The 21056-nt window shown below is 36.1% G+C and overlaps 1 protein-coding gene across 1 annotated transcript in view; it reads right to left on the minus strand.

The window, feature by feature from the left end:
* Window positions 1-6390: 6390 nt before the first annotated feature.
* LOC121419968 (adhesion G protein-coupled receptor B1-like) overlaps window positions 6391-21056 on the minus strand; it is a 40449-nt gene continuing 25783 nt past the window's right edge. Inside the window, exons 4-12 of the mRNA XM_041614476.1 lie at window positions 20639-20741; window positions 18618-18710; window positions 17559-17683; window positions 14881-14947; window positions 12562-12653; window positions 11714-11840; window positions 11029-11070; window positions 7943-8428; window positions 6391-6824 (exon numbers count right to left, since the gene is read on the minus strand). Coding sequence (XP_041470410.1) covers window positions 6657-6824; window positions 7943-8428; window positions 11029-11070; window positions 11714-11840; window positions 12562-12653; window positions 14881-14947; window positions 17559-17683; window positions 18618-18710; window positions 20639-20741 — 1303 coding nt within the window. The 3' untranslated portion in view covers window positions 6391-6656. The remainder of the gene's footprint in view (window positions 6825-7942; window positions 8429-11028; window positions 11071-11713; window positions 11841-12561; window positions 12654-14880; window positions 14948-17558; window positions 17684-18617; window positions 18711-20638; window positions 20742-21056) is intronic.

Genomic DNA, 21056 nt, shown 5'->3' on the forward strand with positions numbered 1-21056 from the left:
ATGAACGACATTATTCCAGCGCGGGCCGGATGTGCCCCGCCCCCCTGAATCCGCCACTGATCATTAATCATATACATTTTCAACTAGATGTTCCAACTGAAAACGTCCAACTCAACGCCAAAATAAATAAGACCAGAAACTTGCTTTCGTGATGGGGAGTAAATACTCGGCCTGCTTGCATTGGTGGCGAAGCCAAAAAAATTTAGGTGGGGGTCCACCTGGAATTTTGGGATGGACACAGGTAAAAAAATTGACAAGTAAAAAAAAATCAACCTAAAATTTAGGGGGAGATATCCAAAAATTTTTGACAAGCAAAAAAAAAAAAAAAAAAAGGTTATCAACAAAAAATATGGGGGGGGGGTCGTCCAACATCTCAAATTTAGGGGGAGGGACAGGTCCCCCCGCTTCCGCCGCCTATGAATGCTTGTATAATGATTAAAACCAACGATGTCAAAAAATGCTGGATGGAGCTCCTCCTATGCTGCCGCACACACGATCTTGAAGGACAGCACTTAACGGCAATTAAAGGGGAATCCAACCCAAATAAAATATTGTTTTTAGAGGAAAAAAAAAAAAATCAGACAAGTTGTTAGGTGAAAGTTTGACCAATCTCGGACAAACAATAAGAAAGTTATGAATATTTAAAAGGTGGAAAAATTGGTAATTACTATAATACCTATGGAAACTTCAAATTGGCATCATATGTGATGTCATAGTGATGTAAGGCAAGGGCTAGTATACTCTTCCATGTACCCCCAATTACATGTAACGCGTATCAAAGTATTTCTAATATTATTCTCTCATTGAACGATGTACCATTGAAGCAGATGAGTATTGTCAAATGTAAATACCCCAAATGTCTATTGATTTTTAAGACATGTTTCAAAGAAGAGTACTCACAGTCAAAACTAGATGGTTAAAAAGTTAAGGGTAATTCTAAAGAGTTTTTCGCAACGCGAATATGTTCACTTACCATACGCTTCAACCTATTTCAATCCATTTTTATTATGGATTGAAATTAGTTTGAAACGTACGGTAGGTACATATCGTATTTTGTGAAACAGCGTTGTTTGTTTCGATTCCGAAAAAACATTAACGCACAAAATTAAGGAGCACAACGAAAAATTAAGACATTTTGAGTATTTTAAAAAGAACATGCAACACAAAATATTTCCAATAATTTGATATCAATACACTGCTCCTGTTACCCGGGGGGGGGGGCACTTCCATTCACGAGTGGATACCATGCGCGACCATGGGGTCTCGAAAAGCACCCTAACACGTAATTTCCATATTCTGAAAATGCACCCCTTAACAAGTATTGGCGTGTGAAACCCTTCCCTTAACAAGTATTGGAAACAAAACGATACTCTTGGCAAATATTCCCTGAAATGAACCCCTAAACAAGTACAGGAATGTTTTATTGTTACGGGTCCTTCGGTCGTCGGCTTTACCTTATTTGGTTTAGTACGACCCCACCTTCTACACCTCGCGCAAATCGGACACTAAACACGAAGTGTTGGGGCAAAATTCCTTTACAAAACATTTTAATTTTGTTTTATCTTCCCCTCAAATTAGACCCTAAACACGTAAAATCCCTAGCGAAATAGATACCCTTTTTTCATTATTTTTGTGTTTTTGACACCCTTATCACGTTACGTATGTAACGTGCCCTATCGTGAAAAAGACATCCTTTTTACGTGTTTTTTCTTTGGTCGCGCATGATATCCACTCGTCAATGTAAGTGGCCCACCGGGTCCGGTTACGCAGATAATCATGGCATGGCAATATGTAGTATATCAGCAACATTAACACACTGAATGATATCAGTATTGAAGGTTATTACACGCGAAATTATAGACCACAGTTGTTCTAGTTTTTGCTTTGTTCATTTATACTCAAACATGATATCATGGTTTGTTCTGTCAGACGATAAGGCAAAAGTTTGTATATACTTGTATGAATGGTTAAGCAGGTTTCAGTTCTCCAGGCACTAATTCAAATTTGCGTATTAACGTTCATTGCTATCTGGGTAGCGTTTCATAAAAGGACTTGTCGGGCGTTTTATCCGACAAGTCCCATTTTATCCGACAGTTACCATAGCAACAGTGCCTCTCAGCCAATCAAGATCAGGAAACGATGTCAGATCTGACAACTTGTCGGATGAAAATGATAATGAAACGCTCCCTTGGTAATCAGATTTTTCTTCTGATGATCAGGGTCCCGTAACACAACGGTTAGCGATTAATCGTACGCTTGATTTTTCACGATTGATTGTACATCGTAGTCAACGGAATCAATCGTAGAACAATGCTCTACGATCACTGCTAAGTTTTGTGTTACGGGTCCCAGATCAGTCCTAACCCACGATCCATCTTGACCCATAATGCATCAGTTGACTCTATTACCATTGATATCAATAAGCTGGATGGAGCTTGCATGCGCGCACCTACGACCTTTGAGGCGGAGGAAAGGTACTTCATGACACAATAAACAGTATAATGGCCATATCAACGCGTTAAGTACTCCTCGTACACACCCGCACACACAATATAGCCTGCTGCGCAAACCATTCACTCGAGTTTGCAGTCTGAATGTGCAGCCTACACTAATGCCTCATGTACTGAAGGCCTGAATTGAACCAGAAAGTTTCATACGTGCTAGTCTTTTGCGCGTAGACCCAACTATTGATCAAAGTTTCAATCAGGGTCTGCGCCCGCAGAGTACACTCAACAGAAAAAATTGTGTTAAACTTTTTTTTCGCGCTTGACCTTTTGGTTAGTACTTTGATTGTTTCCGACTGTCTTAAAAAATACAAACACACTCCTGTCAGGTCCCTACGCTCATCCAACTCTGGTTCCCTAGTTATTCCTAAATCCGTTAAGACATGGGGGGTTCGGGCATTTGCTCACGCTGGCCCTGTTCTATGGAATGATCTTCCCCTGACAATCCGTGAATGCACGTCCATTGATACATTTAAGCGTTACCTTAAGACGCATCTATTCAATGTTTCCTACTCTTCATTGTTCCTAAATCTATTACTATTATATTTGTAATTTTTCTCTTTCGTTATTTCTTTCTTCTTTCACTGCGCCTTGGGCACTCTGCCGAGTGGATTTCGCGCATTACAAATCACATATATTATTATTATTAAATGAGTGCGTGGAAGCTCTATCCACCTATTGATATCGATGGGTGTTATGGGACAAATGACAAGCCCAAATCCCTCGTCACAAAATGGTGATATAACAAATATCTATGCACTCCTGTTGCTATTGGCGACACAAAGGCTCATATTCCGAGGTCAGGTTTAACTTAGACCACGGTCTAACTCTTTGCTAAGATTATGGGGAGCCCAAAGCTAAAATAATTCTGTTTACTATTTTGTTTTTTTCCTTTCATAATGAAGAAAAATATTGAAGTTATCATTCCCAGCAAATTATGAAATATGTGGGTGTAATATAAGTTTAATATGTTGAATGTGTGCTATTAGGGATTTGTACTCCAATTGGACTTCTATAGTTAAACCACAACTTTAAACCAGGGTTTAATTTAAACCCTATTTCAGAATACGGGCCAATGTCAGTAAAAGCCAGTATTAAAACTGTAATTTACACGTGGCGGATAGAGACATTAAAAACCCCTTATCTTCAGAATCAAGTAAACACCTGAAAATGTCCTGCATGGTGGTGTTTCGCAAAGATTTAAGTATGGCTTTAAGTCGCACTAAAATGCCGACGCGTACATGATATGCAGCGCGAAATCTTATTGATTAATATATGCAGTAATGCACGTAGCATGATCTGGGGCCCGTTGCAGAAAGAGTTGCGTTTTAACGCAAGTCAAAAAATCAATCGCAAGTCCCAAATGCGCGCTGTTGATTGGTTGAAAATCAAGTTGCGCATGATTTTTTAGAGTTGCGATTGATTGTAACTCTTTCTGCAACGGGCCCCTGACCAAATAATGCGACCATGCCTTTTATACCCCATGCAAATACGTATTCAATTGCGACTCTATGTCATACTTCAATCTTTGTGAAACACCCCCTGGAAAACGAAATGAACAAGACCGTTATATAAACTAGTAGACATCAGCATAATTATGATAATGCAAGATATATATACAGCAATGTGGTATCAATTAGGTTCACAGAAAGAATAAATAGGACGAAATCGAAAAGAAATATCGACACGATTACGAAAATGGAAGATTAACGCCCCCGGGCAAACTGAACAGAAAGACTGGCTTTGTAGAAAAAAATATATAACTTTAAATACAGTGTGCACATGTATAAGATTGTGGACACTTAGGGTAGACCTAGATATTTTTTTTTATTTACTTTTGGACATTTTATTGGCATTTACAACTTTGGCAAACTCTACACAACATGGCATATCAATAAAGTATCCACACCCGAGAATTAGCGGTGTGAGCCAGTAGATTAGTCTTATGACTTCGAAACAGAGAGTTCGAATCCCAGCCATGGCGTAATTTTTTTCAGCAAGAAATTCATCCACATTGTTTTGCACTCAACCCAGGTGAGATGAATGGGTACCTGGCAGGAATTTATTCCTTGGAATGCCACCGCGCTGTAAAAGGCTGCGGGGCCAAAGCAAGACTTAAAAAAAAAGGCGCTGTACTTTTCCTTGCAATTACAGTATTTATTCATGACTTTCCCCTGTAGTTTGCATATTAGTAATATTGTAAAAACTTATCTGGGTCTTTGAAGAAAATTAAGGCATCAAAAGTACCACTCTGTGTGTAATTGAGTGACTTTGCAACTACTCTTGTTTTAATTCTGTCTTGACTGCATATGTCAATTATGACCATAAATCTGTAAATCGATCATTGGAAATCAGTGGAAAAACTGTCTTACAGGGAATAAAGAATGATGGCATCGTTTCAATTAAATTGTTTTAATTATGTTTCTTATGTACGAAATCAGTCTGATAAAGGAAAATGGTTGGCATCAAAATGTTCATTACATGAATTATATGTGGGCCTATTCGTAAAGCCAGAACAAGTATCACTTCTTGTTTGATTAGTCAATGGGTGATTTCAAGTCCGGTGTCGGCCTTAGTGTTGGTGTTGACATTTGGATTGCTTCCCCTAGCTCCAAAACTTATTCACAGTTTATAAAACTGATCCAGATCACATTATTGTCATCTCATTAGCTAGTGGGTGACTTTGCGGGACCATTTTCATTTTATGTTTGTTGTTATAGTCGTGTAAAAAATGACCTAACACCAACACCAAAAGGTCAACACTGAACTTGAAATCACCAAATGTCACGTTGGAATCATCGGTATCCATAAAGAGTACCGCAGAGTGTGACGTCAGTTGCCATGGTGTCATGGCGGGCTGGTTCTAAACAGAGTCGCAACTGACGATTATCTGTACACATTTGTATTTGCAAACGTCTTTGGCTCGTCTGAAAAAATAGGCTGCAAGCGATAAAATTCCGATAGGAGCCATGTTGTCCTATTAGAAACACACGCTTTCATTTGACGGGTTCATTTGTTTAGAACCAGGCCGCCAAGACACCATGGCAACTGACGTCATCGCTTCGGTACTCTATTAAAGCTGAATGGAACTGAAATCAGCATGCACGCTTTAACGCACGACTTTTTGAGGCCGAGAAAAAATACTCCATGCATAAACCGTATATTGGTCTTACCAATGCGTGAAGCACTCCACGTAATCACACGCAAACGCGACAAAAAAGTGTGGAACCTTGTTCGCAAATGACCTTCTGGAGAACTTCTTTTTCCGGTGGTCTCAAAAGAGCGCGTGGAAGCTCTATAAACCTACTGATATCGATATTTGGAATTTTTACGTTCATTTGTTCTTTATTAAAAAAACAACAACCATCTAATGGCTATAAATGGGTGATTCCATGCTAGAAAAATCAGCTATTTTCGCAACATTTTTCAACATATTTTCCACACAAAAGAATTTTAATTGGTTTTGTGGTAATAATAGAGTACTACTGGGTAGACATATGAAAAAATGACTACCAACAAAAATATGCTGTCCATGGTGAATTAGAGCTGCAATTGTTGCGTGTCGTACGGAACATTTCTGAGTCCCGTACAACACACAACCTTTTCGCCCTTAATTCAGCCATTAATCAAATATTTTTTGTTGGTAATCAGTTTTTCACATGACAACCCACTATAGCTTTATTACTGACCAAAAATAATTTTTCATTGCTCAAGCAATCAGCTATAAGAGACTAAAAATTGTTGACAAAACGTCCCGTACGACACGTATGGAACCGCCCCTATATGTTGTGCATATTACGATCTGTAAGATTGATTCTCCGTTCCGTTGCTATACTTATTCAGATTTTTGTACTCATGAATCGTATCTCTGCATTTTTTTTTTTCTTTCATCAGCATGTCGAAAATTATCGGTAGAATTGGTATGGCATCAAGAAGTAAGCGACATCTATATATATCGATATCATAAGTTTCATTTCAACTGTAATTTCTATTTCTCTTATTCGGAGACGGATACATCAGAAAACCAAGCTGATACAAGTTGATCCTGCTAGGTGCTCCGTCTTTGCTGGTTAACATGTAAAGTTATTTGAAAGACACATCCGCGGTTCTGCCAAAGTAGTGTTCTTTATAGATCAACCTAGATTTTAACGATCACGTCTTTCCCGCCATTATCTTTCCCCAGCCGACTCTTTTCTTCGGTGCCGGTTGAGGGCTGGTCTCCCGGCTATCATCGGGAGAGTCTGACTGGTCCGTGTTGGTCATCTTCACATGCTCAGTCTGATCTGTCATTTTACGAACTGGAAACACTTTTAGCTTGGCCTGCATACAGAAAAATGAAAAGAAAACAACACATATAACACACATCGGAAAGTTCTCTCAAAATTTCAAGGGAATTGAATTTATTTAGAATTAAGAGGATCTTATTTTGAAATTTTGTTTGATTTTTTTATTTACTTTCGTATCCTTCATGTTTACATTCAAGGCCATAAAGGGAACCCATACTAACAAGCTTTGCTTTCCAGTGGGTTTCCTTTTTTCATTTCTGTATATGATATTTTTGTGTTATGCTTTACATTGTAACTTTTGTTAAATTTTGGAATGAAAAAGAATAAATGCAATCAATCAATCAAAAGACTAAGTACAATGTTTGCATGGTTACTATGCAACAATATGTTACCAACAGCAAATTTATGAATATTTGTTTTATCATTACAGGAAGTTGAATACGTATTTTTCAGAATTTCATTATTCAAATATCACCCGATAAATTTTACAACTGGAGACATTCAAAAGGTGTGTGTGTTCTTGTTTTTTTTAACATTACACGTACCCCATATACCCCAGGTACCAACATAAACTGCAGACAGAAATTTACAGGCCTATTTATTATAAAACAAATCATTTTCATAAGTAAGTCTAAGTTTACTTTAAAGTCGATCAAAATTGGTATTTTTATTGCAATAATGACATTACTTAAATGCAAGTCTAAGTTAAGTTCAAAATAAAAAAAATCAAAGAATTTACTTGAAAGCTAATTAAACTTAGTCACAACTAAATCTAAGTTAGATGTGAACTTAGTAAAATGAAAAGCGGAAAGAAATGTACATTATGTTTTTAGTGCTTCAACTTTGGTAGCCTCCATTTTTTCTTTATAGCAAAATTAAGTTAACTCTACCACATAATTAAATTTACACCTTAGCAAATGTAATTGCCCCCCCCCCAAAAAAAAAAAAATGTTAGATATTTTATAACATGAATACCTTGCGAAGCAAGACTTATTGTCAAAATTGAGTAAAAGTGTCGCAAATATACCCCATATTTTAACTATTCATCATTTGGCATTTTTTTATCAAGAGGCGGGTGAGGGTGAGAAAGATGAACAAGAGATGAAAGAAGAAAATAGCAACACTGCGAAAGAAAGTGTTCTTTGAAATTACTTTTAGATTTAACGTTGACGCAACAGTGGAAGCAATGGATGAAGTCGAATCGTTGAGGGCGTCCTTCGCTTTCTTATGATCAATAAGTATCCTTTTGGATCCGTTTCGACCGTTCTGTTTGCTGGTCCCTTCTGAGCCGTGGGCTTCCCCATTACCGTTGCTCATCAGCGCGCCTGATATCGTGCTCGCTCTCCCACTCGAATTGAGGCTGGAGTTGAGGATTGCGTTGAACCGCGAAGTCGCTGATCCCGGTGCGTGATTCGAAGACGATGATGCAACGCTGGTAGTATTATTATTGGAATTAAGACCAGCGTAAACAACAGAGCTTTCATTGTCCATAGCGATACTGTTCTCGCCCATGTTACTGATCTGTGAGATCTCGTCCCGCCAGCCAGGTCGCGGTGACGGTGAGTCCATGACCGCTCGAGAACTCTTGCGAAACCACGGGCAGCATGGTCCAACACGTCTTTCATATTCCGTTTGTACCTTCAAATGTTGGTGGAAGAAAAGGGGAAAAGGAAAAATGAATAATAGTATTGTGATAATAAAATCAACGTTAAGCTAAATACATCATTTTTCAAGCATTGACATCTCACATATTACGCCACCGTGACGATGTAGGCCTACAGGGACACATTGCAGAAGGGGTTGAGTTTGAATGCAAACAATAAAAAGCAAGCGCGTGCACCTGTGATTTTTGTACTGCGCATGATTTGTATACTTCCATTAAATTGCAACTCTTTCTGCAACGATCGAGCATGATCGTAAAATTTTTTCCAAGTTTCGGATGAAGATGTTATCGGGTAATGGCAATTCTATGGATGAAGGAGGCCTATCCCTGGAATGTTCTGAGTAGACAAAGATTTTGAGGATGGAACCATCAACACCAAATAGGGAAGCTTCGTGGGGCGTCGTGGTCTAATTGTCATGACACTCGTCTTTTAATCTGAGGGACGTGGGTTTGATTCCATGCCATGGTGTGTCTTCCTTCAGCAAGAAATTCATCCACATTGTGCTGCGCCCAACCCAGGTGAAGTAAATGTGTACGTGGTTAGAGTTTATTTCCTTGAAACGCAGAGCGCGTGAAAGCTGCTCTGCCTAAGCAAGGGCATTTTTTTTTTATAAATAATTTTCATAATTTAAATTTTCTTTTAAATAGAAATAATTTTTGTTTTGTATGCATGTAAAGTACACTCTTTTATCATCACACACTGGTCTGACTTGCTTCCTATTTGGGGCTGGTGCCCTTATTTGCTAGAGCTCCTGTGATTTCTGAGCTGACCGGGCTTGCCCCTTAGGTTGTCGGTGAACGGAGCAGCAAGCACAAGGGCACCAGGCCCCACAAAGATGTAGCTGGGATTTTCAGTGTTGATGCTGCAAGACTACATGTAGTGATTTACGATTTCTTTGTCGACTATATTTTTACCTATATTTTATAGTTGTTTGTGAATATAATATTTATATCCAAAGGAACCAGTGGTGGACTGTGACCCGGAGGAGACACAGCATTGTTCACAAAGAATACAGTGCCCCTCCAAGGCTCCAATCATTGGTCTCCTTCGGGTCACGGTCCGCCACTGAAAGGAACTGTTGCTGCGCTAGCGCCATGAGCGTCTCTGGAACACCATGATCACTATCATTATTTATTATTATTATTATTAATTATGCTGCATTCCTGTAGAGCATTTAGAGATTTCTGATAAAGTAAGTGGTAAACGCTATAAGAAGCAAGCACAATTAGGGAGTTTTCGCACCGTCACGCAGAATCTATCCTAGCACACAGTAAATGCATTTAAAATGCAAGTCAAGTCACAATGAAAAGCTAAGATATCTTTCTGGAAAATTTGTGTATCGGAACGGCAGTTTCGTTCAGCGTTTTGCAGCTTACGAAAAAATGCAAATATATCGTTTGTACGGAGCCACGGACCAACCGGCTGTTTCGATTCTCCATCCCCCGACAAAGACTTGATTGCCGTGAAGGGCATTGTACAATACAATTTCTACGTTCCATAAAGCGTTTCTTTGTTGCGAAAACCAAGTGATAAGCTCGTCCCTTCAGAATTATACGTGACAATAATGTTCTACGATCTCTTAGCCACAGTTCAATCGACTGACAATACATGCATGTATAGAATAATAATGAACCACAAAGTGTGGAGGATTGAATAATATTTTTAAATAGTGTACACTAATAATTGGCCTATTTATCACGTTAAAATCAGTCTTCAAGAGTGAAAGAGGGATACTGTTGACTCCCACCTCAGTCATACGCTCTTTAAATAGAAAAGATATAATTATAAATCATATATGTGAACAGATTTTCGGCATTACTCCTATGTGTTTAAGATTTCATGCTCGATCCTTAATGAAAATCATAAGTGAGAAAAAATTTGGAACCAGTGGGATTCGAACCTGTCATCTAATGCTTGCCGGGCAGCGACTCATTAAAGATCGAGCATGCGATCTTAGACACATAGGAGTAATGCCGAAATTTGTTCACAAATACATGTAGTATTATCACCTCCTATTAAAAGCCTCTTTATTTACTATCTATTGTCCACGACGGACGGCATTTGCATGTTAATGAGTCAGAAAGAAGAGGATAGAGGGTATTTGTATTCCAGTTCATCGTGAATAGCCTGGTAGTTGAGTCGCTGCCCAGAAAACAGTAGATGACAGATTCGAATCCCACTGGTTCCAAAATTATTTGAATTATGATTTTCATTAAAGATCGAGCATGCGATCTTAGACACATAGGAGTAATGCCGAAAATTAGTTCACAAATTTTTACCACCTCCTATTTTAAATCCTCTTTATTTATTATAAATCATATCATTAACTCAAGAAGTGATGTGATGCCATAAAGGAGAAACCTATACTTCAGAAATACATATTTAATACCAGAAAGTATAGAAATCTGAGGGTTTTAAACATGTTTTTAATCCTCCAGAGTAATTTCATTGATGAACATAACGGAAATACCGATACATCTTTTTTTAATGAAAATCACATGAATAACAAATTACCAATTTTAATACTAAATTCATTGATTAAACATCAAAATATCAAAAGCACTTTCTTTTTACCTCTGTACTGAAGACTCCAAAGAGGAAAAATATGCAAATACTCTGAAAATAAACAAAGAATAAAAAGACGTTGATTATAATGCTCCTCCAATAGTATGAATACAAGTATTAAAAAATAAAAATGTAAATAAAATAGTTACTCTTAAAGTATCCGTCGACATGTTCTCGAGCTAACCAAAGTGATGCCAGTGTGACCTAACGCCAGCTCTTCTGGCTTGTTGTTTGCGACCGAGTGCAATGAACGTTTATCTATATTAGTAAAGAATCGCTTTCTCGCGACAAATTTTCCCTGAACTATACAAATAAAAACATATATAATTGTTGCATTTTTCACTTTTTCTTTGCCATTTCTAAAACGTGGTATAATGACTGTTTATCACAAAATTGTTAACATCAGATATGGATCGAGATTTATCGGAACAAACGATCAAAAAAGAATGTTCAAAACATAGAACTGTATTACTGTATAAACTCGTATTTTACGACTTAATCTCGGACTGGTCCGGATCAGCGAGTTACTGAAAGCTGTATTCCAATATCCGTCTCTTATGCCCCCCCAAAAAAGAGTGGGGAAGTAAAACAAATGAAAAGAGGCTCGGAGCTTCTGAGGCATAAAAGACTTTCCGTATGGATGGAGTCTTTATCAAGAAGAAAGCTTGGTGCGTCCACAAGTAAACGTACTTACTTCTACTAATTTGTTAAAAGCCCATAAGATGTTGACTGCTGTGACATTGAGTCGAAGGGCTAACACGAAAAAGGACCAATCAAGAAGTAAGAAGGCTGATACCACTGCACATGCTCTCGCATTAGGCCTGTCATAGAGGATAGGAGATTAGGGATACGTTAGAGGGGAAACTGGAGAAAATGGCAATGGTAAACATGTTAAAAGGAGAATCAATTTCTGTTTCTGTTTATGGTAAATCCTGTAGGAACTCGGCAGGACAGCATTTTGCTGGTAGAAGCCAGGCTGGTGTATAACCATTTTCCTAGGAAACATTGGTATTGAGAAGGCTATACCAAAATTACTCTGGGATTGCCCTTGATAATAATTGTCTTCGGCTTTTGGCTATTCTTCCATATTCAGATTACATACGTGTTTTGTTTCTTGGTTTGTTCTTTGTAATTTTTGTAGCTTTTGATATTGCTATCTTTGGTAATTTTTAACCAACTCTGTTATGTATCATTTATTATGTTTTTTTATACTATTCGATTTGAATATGCAAATAAATGAATTGAATTAAATTAATTTCATGTATCGCCTTCATCCTTCTTTGCGTTGATTTTTTTTCAGAGAAGATTTTCGAAGAAACCTCTGTCTTAATCATTCATTAAAAATATATGAATGATTTTATGAATTAATGTAAAACATTAAAACGGAGCCCCTAAAAAGACCACTAAGATACATCAACGTAATAAGGTATAATGTAATGTACTGCAAAACGACAACGTTACATGAAATGGGTGTCAAATAGATATCGATGACATTTTGAAGTTGCAGAATTTCTCAAGAGTGAAAGCGGATATGATACTTACACCACCGACAAGACTTGCGGGAGATTCTTTTTATCTTTCTTCTTCGTCGTGATGTATTCATAAAGAACATAGCATAAACATGTGTAATTGGTCTATGGAAAAAACAAGGGAAAAATGTTAATTGCCATAATAGATAGATTACTAACATATTTAGGTTTGAACGAAGCTTTTTTCGATACTTTAAAATGTTATGACTTACGCTGTAGTCTAGAATATTGAAAAGAATGTTTTAACATTTTATAATATCAAAATAATCAATCATAAAAGTTTTTAGTAGTGAAACTTTGAGCCAGAAGATTGAAAACGAATTAAATGATTTTTAACAGCTGATTCTCGCAACTTATCAGAAAAGTTTTAACAAATTCAAACCAGGGGCCCGTAACACAGAGCTTAGCAATGATCGTAGAACATTTTTCTACGATTGATTTCATTTACTACAATGTACAATCAATCGTTAAAATCAAGCGTACAATCAATCGTTAACTTTTGTGTTACGGGACCCAGAAGCCTTAGCACTACCTTGAGTCATAATCTACCCAAATCCGGCCATGTTCCTAACCCATAATGCAATATTCTGAAGGACGTACTGCGTAGTCTTGCATATAGGCCCACTTAAATGATACTTCTTAACTCACAACTCTGTCCATTCATGCGACAATGATAATGAAACCAAGTAATAAATTTACAATACTAATGAAATAATAGACCAAAGTCTCATTACTATCAATAGATATCTGAAGTGGCACTTTTCTATGGTAGCTATTTATAACGCACATTCAGTGATAGAATACACATCCTTTTTTTCAGCCCCCCCCCCCTTAAAAGAAAAAAAAGGTCATAGTTACTGCTATAACAATATATTACTTATTCATATCTTACCAAAGCTCATTTCGATGCTTCCAAATGTTATAACGTGTGTTATTTGCAGTTTAATACTGATGTGAAATAATTTTTATAAATTGTAATATTCACATAAATAAGACGGATTTTTTTAAATGATTGATTGTTTGATTGACTGATTGACAGATTGATTGATAAAGGATTTGTCCCATTTCAATGTTTTATCGATACTTCTATTGTGGAACCAAAGAACTCAAAATGAAATTACTGATTCTAACTTCTGGGGGGTGTTTCACAAAGATTTAAGAATGACTTATGTCGCACTTAAATGTCGACGCGTACATGATATGCAACGCGCAATCTTATTGATTAATACGCAGTAGTGCACGTCCTCTTGGCATGATCTGACCATTGCTGTCATGCCTTTCATACTGCGCGCAACTAGACATTTAAGTGCGACTCTAAGTCATACTTAAATCTTTATGAAACACCCCCCTGGTTCTTGAAACTCACTAGAGAATATCTTTGACAATTGTTATACATAAGAACTGTAAGAGCAATTACATTCATTTATTTATTTTTTCTCTTTAAAGATATTCATAGCATAGAATGATTAAGAATATTCCATAATGACTCAGTAAAGCTTTGTTAGGCATGCTATTTAATGAAATAGAATAATCTTTGTTATTTCTGGAATGTGCTAAGACAGACAATATATTCCTAGTGGCAGTGAGAAGAACAATATAATTAGCTATGTTGTTTACATTGTTAATTTCACTGAGGTCATTCAAGAGTCTTCTAAAATTAGACTGCTCTAGAAATTGGCAGAATGTTCTGTTAGTAGACAATACTAGAAGCTTCCAGAATAGTGAATAATTTGTATATAAGCTGGCAGTTTCTTCAAGGACATCATCATATCAGATCAGATCTCAGAGTTTCACACCAGACTTTATGTCAGAGCATAGTTTATTTCCATCTGGAATACAACATTTATCTTCTATGAAATTATTTGCATGCCATCAATGAACTTTTTGTAGTTACTTTGAGAGAGGAATTCTCAGTTCTCATCGAGATCATCTACCTATTTTAATAAACGCTTTTCAACCCATGGATTGCTAAAATTATTAATCATCATCATCATCATCAACATCGTCTTCACACAGACATTTCAACTCGTTACAGTGACTCTTGTTATTCATCGTACTTCAACATCAATCTCATTATCGCCATCATTTCGGTGAGCTTTAATTAAAGGAATCTTCGCCAACCAATTGGATGTTATTTGTATTTATATCATAACCTTGGATTGCACGACTAACTCTTCAAGACATGTAAGATCATTGTTTATTTCTAATTTTGTTGAATTATCTATTTCCTGTAATAAAGGAAAAAGAAATCAAATTTAAAACTAAATTTTCATTGTTATTTGTTGCAGTATCTTAACAACATGTTAAGTGAAAAACTGTTGTGCATATTTACCATGATGATAAGTAGACCAGGAACTAGGAAGGCAAATATGATATTATCCTCGACGGGAAGAAAACAGCTGGAATGATGAATAAAAGATTTAAGAAAAGAAGTCATATTAATCACGTGATCTGAGTTAGAATCATGACAAAGCAATGGTGAGTAGAGTCCACATTGAGCCATAATAAAGAAAACAACAAATTTCACTGAATTTAAGTTCCGTCAGACCACGGAATTTCTTTATGAACAGTGGCGCACTGAGCCAAAATTGTTTAGGGGGCAGATATGGCGAATGAAGAGAAAAAAAATAAAAATAAAATGCGAGGCAGCGAAGGGAGCGAGCAACAACGTTTTTTAGCTATTTAATACAAATTTGATAGGTTTTGACATAATATTCAGAAAATCATATAATACTCCACCTTTTTATTTTCCTTTTCTTTTTTTCTCGGTTAAGATACTTTGGGGAGATTCATTTGTTTTTTTTATACTTTAGGGAGCCATGGCCCCAAAACCCCCCCTCATCCGTCCCCCATCTGTACGCCAGTGATTATGAACACACGGTGAACACAATCATGCAGAATTGGGGGAAGGGGATGAAATTTATTAATAAATGTCACCAATCATTAATGAATCTCCAGCAATTTAATTACATAAAACCAGCAGAAAATATAACCGGAACTTGATTTGAGTGTTTGAAATGTTTTTTTTTCCTTTGTACATTTCTATCAGCAAAGCTACTCCTACTAACACCAAAATCACATGTAATTGACTCTTTTGTCTTTTTTTTGCTATTTATTTTTTTCAGACCAAAATCGCCTTCATATTTCACGTGGGAGTGAAATCCATTTTGGTGTTCCTTCTCATTTTGGGGGGACCGTATAATCACCTTCTTTTCGTAGTGAACAAGAAATTGTCTTGTCGAGCCTATTTCTTTAATTATCCCGGTAATTATCACATCCTCCTCCAGTGTGGGTCGTGTGGTCCAGTGGTTAGAGCATTGGACTCATAATCGTAAGGTTGTGAGTTCGAATCCCAACTCTGCCATTGTCTCCACTTTGATAAAAAGGCCCGAGAGTGATATATGTCGTCTATAACGTCAGCCACTATGACTGATTAACCTAGACGTAAAACGTTTCATAGGTAATTGGTTTTATCATGTTTATACCAGCTTGGCGTTTACCAGCAAAATGCTGTCCTGCCGAGTTCCTACGGGAGTTCAAGTTCAAGTATTACCACAAAACAGAAACAGAAATGTCGTTCCCGGACCCTAGTACGTTTTGCATATTTTAGCGATCACGACAAAATTTGTTAATTGATAAAAGTCTTAAAAAGTCTGATTTTGCTCTTTCTAAAAAACCTTCATTTGTAGATGTGATATACTTAAGCATGCTCAGCGCTATGTATAACCTGGCGGCTCTCCTTCTCAGATAACTGCCGCAAGCGTCATAAGTAAAGCTTTACAAGACAAGTCGTCAATTAGTTATTAACATATGAAGTCATTAATCATAATTCATGAGCGAAATTTGCCAGCTTCTTGAAAAAGGGTGGCCATGAACCACATTCAGCAAAGAGAGTGATAACATAATCCGAAAATATAATTTAATATTGATGAACATGTGACAGTTCCATCCATCACCTCTTCTTACTTGGTTTGAATACACAGGTTAAATGAAATATTAGGCAATAAACTTGCCAGCTTATTGAAAAAGGATGGCCATGAACCAAATTCAGCAAAGAGAGTGATAACATAATCTGAAATTATCATTTAATATTGATGAACATGTGACAGTTCCATCCATCACCTTTCCTTACTTGGTTTAGGTATACAGGTTAAATGAAACATTAGGCAAAATAACGGATGTGTAATCAATCTTTGCAAAGACTAATCCAGGGGAAGACTTTATTACCAATCGATTAAGGAAATATCATCCAATGATTTCAGATAGCTAAAATCCTTTATCAAGATTTCTTGAGTTTCTCAATTGCGTATGTCACTGTTCAATTATTTTCTTGTATACATAATTAGAACGTTGTGGTAACGCACAAATGAAATTGAAATAACCCACCAAATCAAAGCATAATGAGTATAATAGAGCTTTAGCCGTCTTGTTTCGAATATTCATCAGTTTTTGCCTCCATCTGAGCTAGTACATGCCTCGGCTTACAAACACGTTTACTGAATACTGGTCATGCTCGTTATTATGTGTTTTATTATGTGTTACAATAATCACATTCACAATCATTAATGAGTAAACTCTAAATTGCAGGGAATTGAATAAATCCAGGAGGACAGTGGCTAGGGAACAATCGAATATGGGATTTATGTGATCTATTTTTTATCTTAAAGATTCGTCTTTAACTCGCAAAGGATTCAAATAATAATTCTAAAGAAAAGATATATTAGGGTTTGAAGGGTACTTTTTCAAAGATAAAGTCTAATGACCATATCTAATAAATCTTACCATAAGTATTTCATTAAAAAGTGGCTACAAGGGCATTTCAATCATGGCGTTCTAAGTATACAATTAAATTCATAAATACTGTAAATACCAAACAAATACGATGATATCCCAAACGCGGGCTTGGGGTTTTTCTAAGATGACATAATAATAATCATATATTGCCTCATCAAAAATGGATTTAAGAACATTTTGCAAGATATTCGCTGCACTGAGGATTGCGATACTTACTATTTTGCATTGCCGTATTTATCGAGTTGTAAGCCTGCCGTGCTGGCCACCACAAATAACGGCGTTATCCATCCAAGTGCACAGTATTGTGACGTGCTACCAATGTCGGGAGTTTTATACGTTGCCTGCAAGCAAACAAAATAAATAATAAATGTCTGATGAACATATGGGCCCGTATTCTGATAGTAGGTTTAACTTAAACTCAGGTTTAAAGTTATGGTTTAAGTATGGATAGCCAATTGTTACATAAATCACTAACGGTCGAGATATCATATTTCAGCTCATTTGGCTCTCAAATCATTTATAACTGTCTAGGAATTATAAATAGATTATTGTCTTCACCATCGATGAATCAGAAAAGAGCACGGTAAACATAAAAAAGGTTCAACTTTATAAAAAAAAATGATTCGCTTGGCTTCCCATATATACTTAAACCACAGCTTTAAACCTGAGTTTAAGTTAAATCTGACTTCAGAATACGGCCACCCTGTCTAATCTAATCGAGGAAACAGTCACCAAGGTGGCACGACACTTGCTCTCACAAGGCGTATACAGTTCGGATTGTAATCGAGTTTTTGGTTCAGAATAATGTAAAGATGATGATTAGGGTTTATTAACCTTGGAGGTTAGATTTTGTGTTTGGCTTTACGTGCAGATTTTGCATCGGAGAAATTGTCGCCGGATAAAATGTCAAGGAATGGTCACCAACCGTAATTTTATATATTGATTTACGAGAGTACGACGCAAAGGTATCCTACCTAACAATGCCTAAGACGATAACAAAATAATAATAGGTGACTTTTCTCTTTCAAAGGTCACAAATATCACGGGAAAGCATATCTTCAAGACGATAGAAATATAAAACTAGGTTAATATTCTCTTTTAAAGTCACAATATCACGGGATAGCTTACCTTTAAGACGATTGAAAAAAATATTAATAGGTTACTGTTCTCTTTTAAAACTCACAAATATTATGGGATATCCTACCTTCAAACGATTGAAAAATAGTAATAGGCTAATATTCTCTTTAAAGCCACAAATATCACTGGAGAGCCTACCTTTAAGACGATTTGAACGATCATCCCTAAAGTCCAGAATGCTTCAGATAATTCAAAAAAGTGGATCATTAAAGCAACAGCGATGCAAGCAGCCTGTAGAGAATGAATGTATAAATAAATGAATAAATAAATAAATATATAAATGAGTGCACTGAAATAAATGAACTTTATTGGGCCATTTCTTTTTTAATGACATTATAACTTGACATAATTTACCAACAACTGTTTGCAGCGGGGATTGTCCAGCTTTTGCCGATAAGGGGAGGAGCTGATCAATATTTTCACCCCCCCCCCCCCGATCGGCCACTAGAAGCTGGTTTTGACGTCACAAATCAAACATATAAACTTCTAATAACCTTCTTAATATCTGAAGGATTTTCTTGAAACATTCACTAATACCTTTATTTTAGCATTTTTTCAAAATTTTTCTTTAGGGCAAACTTCGCATTGAATGATGAAAGGTAAATGCCAGTTGTTAAAGATATAAAAATGGGCTCGTACGGAATCCAATTACCCATGTGACTCTATAAATAAAAAGAAAATGTGCCAAAAGGATTCCGGAAGAAATTGTGTAATTGCTTAGAAATGAGCAAAATAAGCACGTGTTCATCTGTCTTGCCGACCTTAATTGTGATCGAAATTTTCAGTTTAGATTTGATTTCACGATGATTAGTTAATGTAACAGTACAGTCACAAATATCACGGGATACCTTGCCTTCAAGACGATTAAAAAAATAATAGTAGGTTATTATTCTCTTTTAAAAGTCACAAATATCATGGGATATCCTACTTTCAAACGATTGAAAAAATAATAATAGGTTGATTTTCTCTTTTAATTATTTTTTTAAGAATAGGACTATACAGTGACAATTGACCATGGTTTCGCTGTCTTTCCCAAGAAAGCAGTGTGTACTGCTACTCAACTTACATCTAAACTTATAGAATCGAGGATGTTTGTCATAGATCTATAGAATCCAGCAGAAGATAATAAAAAGCCTTATAAAAAAATCAACGTGAATAAAGAGAGAACACAAATTATGCACGGTTTCAGAGTATTTGGGATGAAGAATATTGAATGATAATATTTGGTATCTATTAGGAAGTTGATGTATTGCTAGGAATCTTTGTGTAGAAACCGCTTTAACTGCTCAGAAATTGAGAGTTTAAAAAAGTCTGAGTAAACGTTTGATTTGATTCACTTATTTCCATATTCCAATACCAAAAGTATATAATATAAATGTAATAGTATTTTCTCAGCACAACTTTACAATACGTAAATGACATAATTAAAAAAATATGCATGTACATACAATCTAACGTTGCAATTGAAATATAATTAAACCTGATATATTTCTTTTTTTTTAAATTATTAGAACATATCGCAGAAACCTGATATATATATATATATATATATATATATATATATATATATATATATATATATATATTAGCCTTACTTAAGTTGTTGTAACCCCCTTCTGTGTATACATATTCCACAAATTTGTTTGTATCATAGCCACTTGTTTCTCTTGTACTTCAGATACCTGAAGAAGGCCCAATTATGGCAGAAAAGCTTGTCAAACTTGATGAACTGAACCCCGGCTACGTCTTATTGCTTATTCTCGCTGTATTTATCGCATCCTCTTAAATATATACAAGAAAGCACCTCGCAATGTAATAGGTCCCTGCTCTTCACAATTATATGTACGTCTACATATATATATATATATAAAATGTGAAAAATTTGAAATGTGGGAGACCGTCCTTCATCTAAAGCTTAGAGCTTGACATTGATGGAGGCCTCGTCAGGAAAGAACGCTTAAATAGAGAAGAAAAAAACGTACCTCATGAAGAAAGCATATCCAACATCACCCCATTTACAGTGTTCTTGATTTTTTTTTTTAGTTTAATGATTTCTAATTTGTATATTTTGTATGTTTTACATTGTAAAGCGCTTTGATATGATTTCATGAAAAGCGCTATATAAGTTTAAGTTATTATTATTATTAACAGTGTCTCACTTGGTTTGATGTTGAATAGAGTCCGCTAACAAGAGTTATGTGCTGTGCACTCATCGTCAGTAGGAAGCAGCATACGGTGATGGCTCGATCAGATTCAAACCTCCTAGGAGAAAATTCAGAATATTCATTCATTAGTGTTCAAATGTTACGAACCGCCCTATCACACGGAAAAAAAATCGTGATTTGAATGATGGTTTCAGTGAAAATTAAGGCTATTGACGAATATTTATTTTTAATTTTATTTATTTTTTTTGTTATATGATTTCTAATTTCGTATTTCGTATGTTCTACGTTGTAAAGCGCTTTGATATGGATTTCATGAAAAGCGCTATATAAGACTAAGTTATTTTCATTATTATTATTATTTAGCACGTGTGAAACCAAAACTAGAACTAACTTGATTAGATTAATCAGAAAC

The sequence above is a fragment of the Lytechinus variegatus genome, chromosome 8 (assembly GCF_018143015.1).
Source record: "Lytechinus variegatus isolate NC3 chromosome 8, Lvar_3.0, whole genome shotgun sequence".
NCBI classification, from domain to species: domain Eukaryota; kingdom Metazoa; phylum Echinodermata; class Echinoidea; order Temnopleuroida; family Toxopneustidae; genus Lytechinus; species Lytechinus variegatus.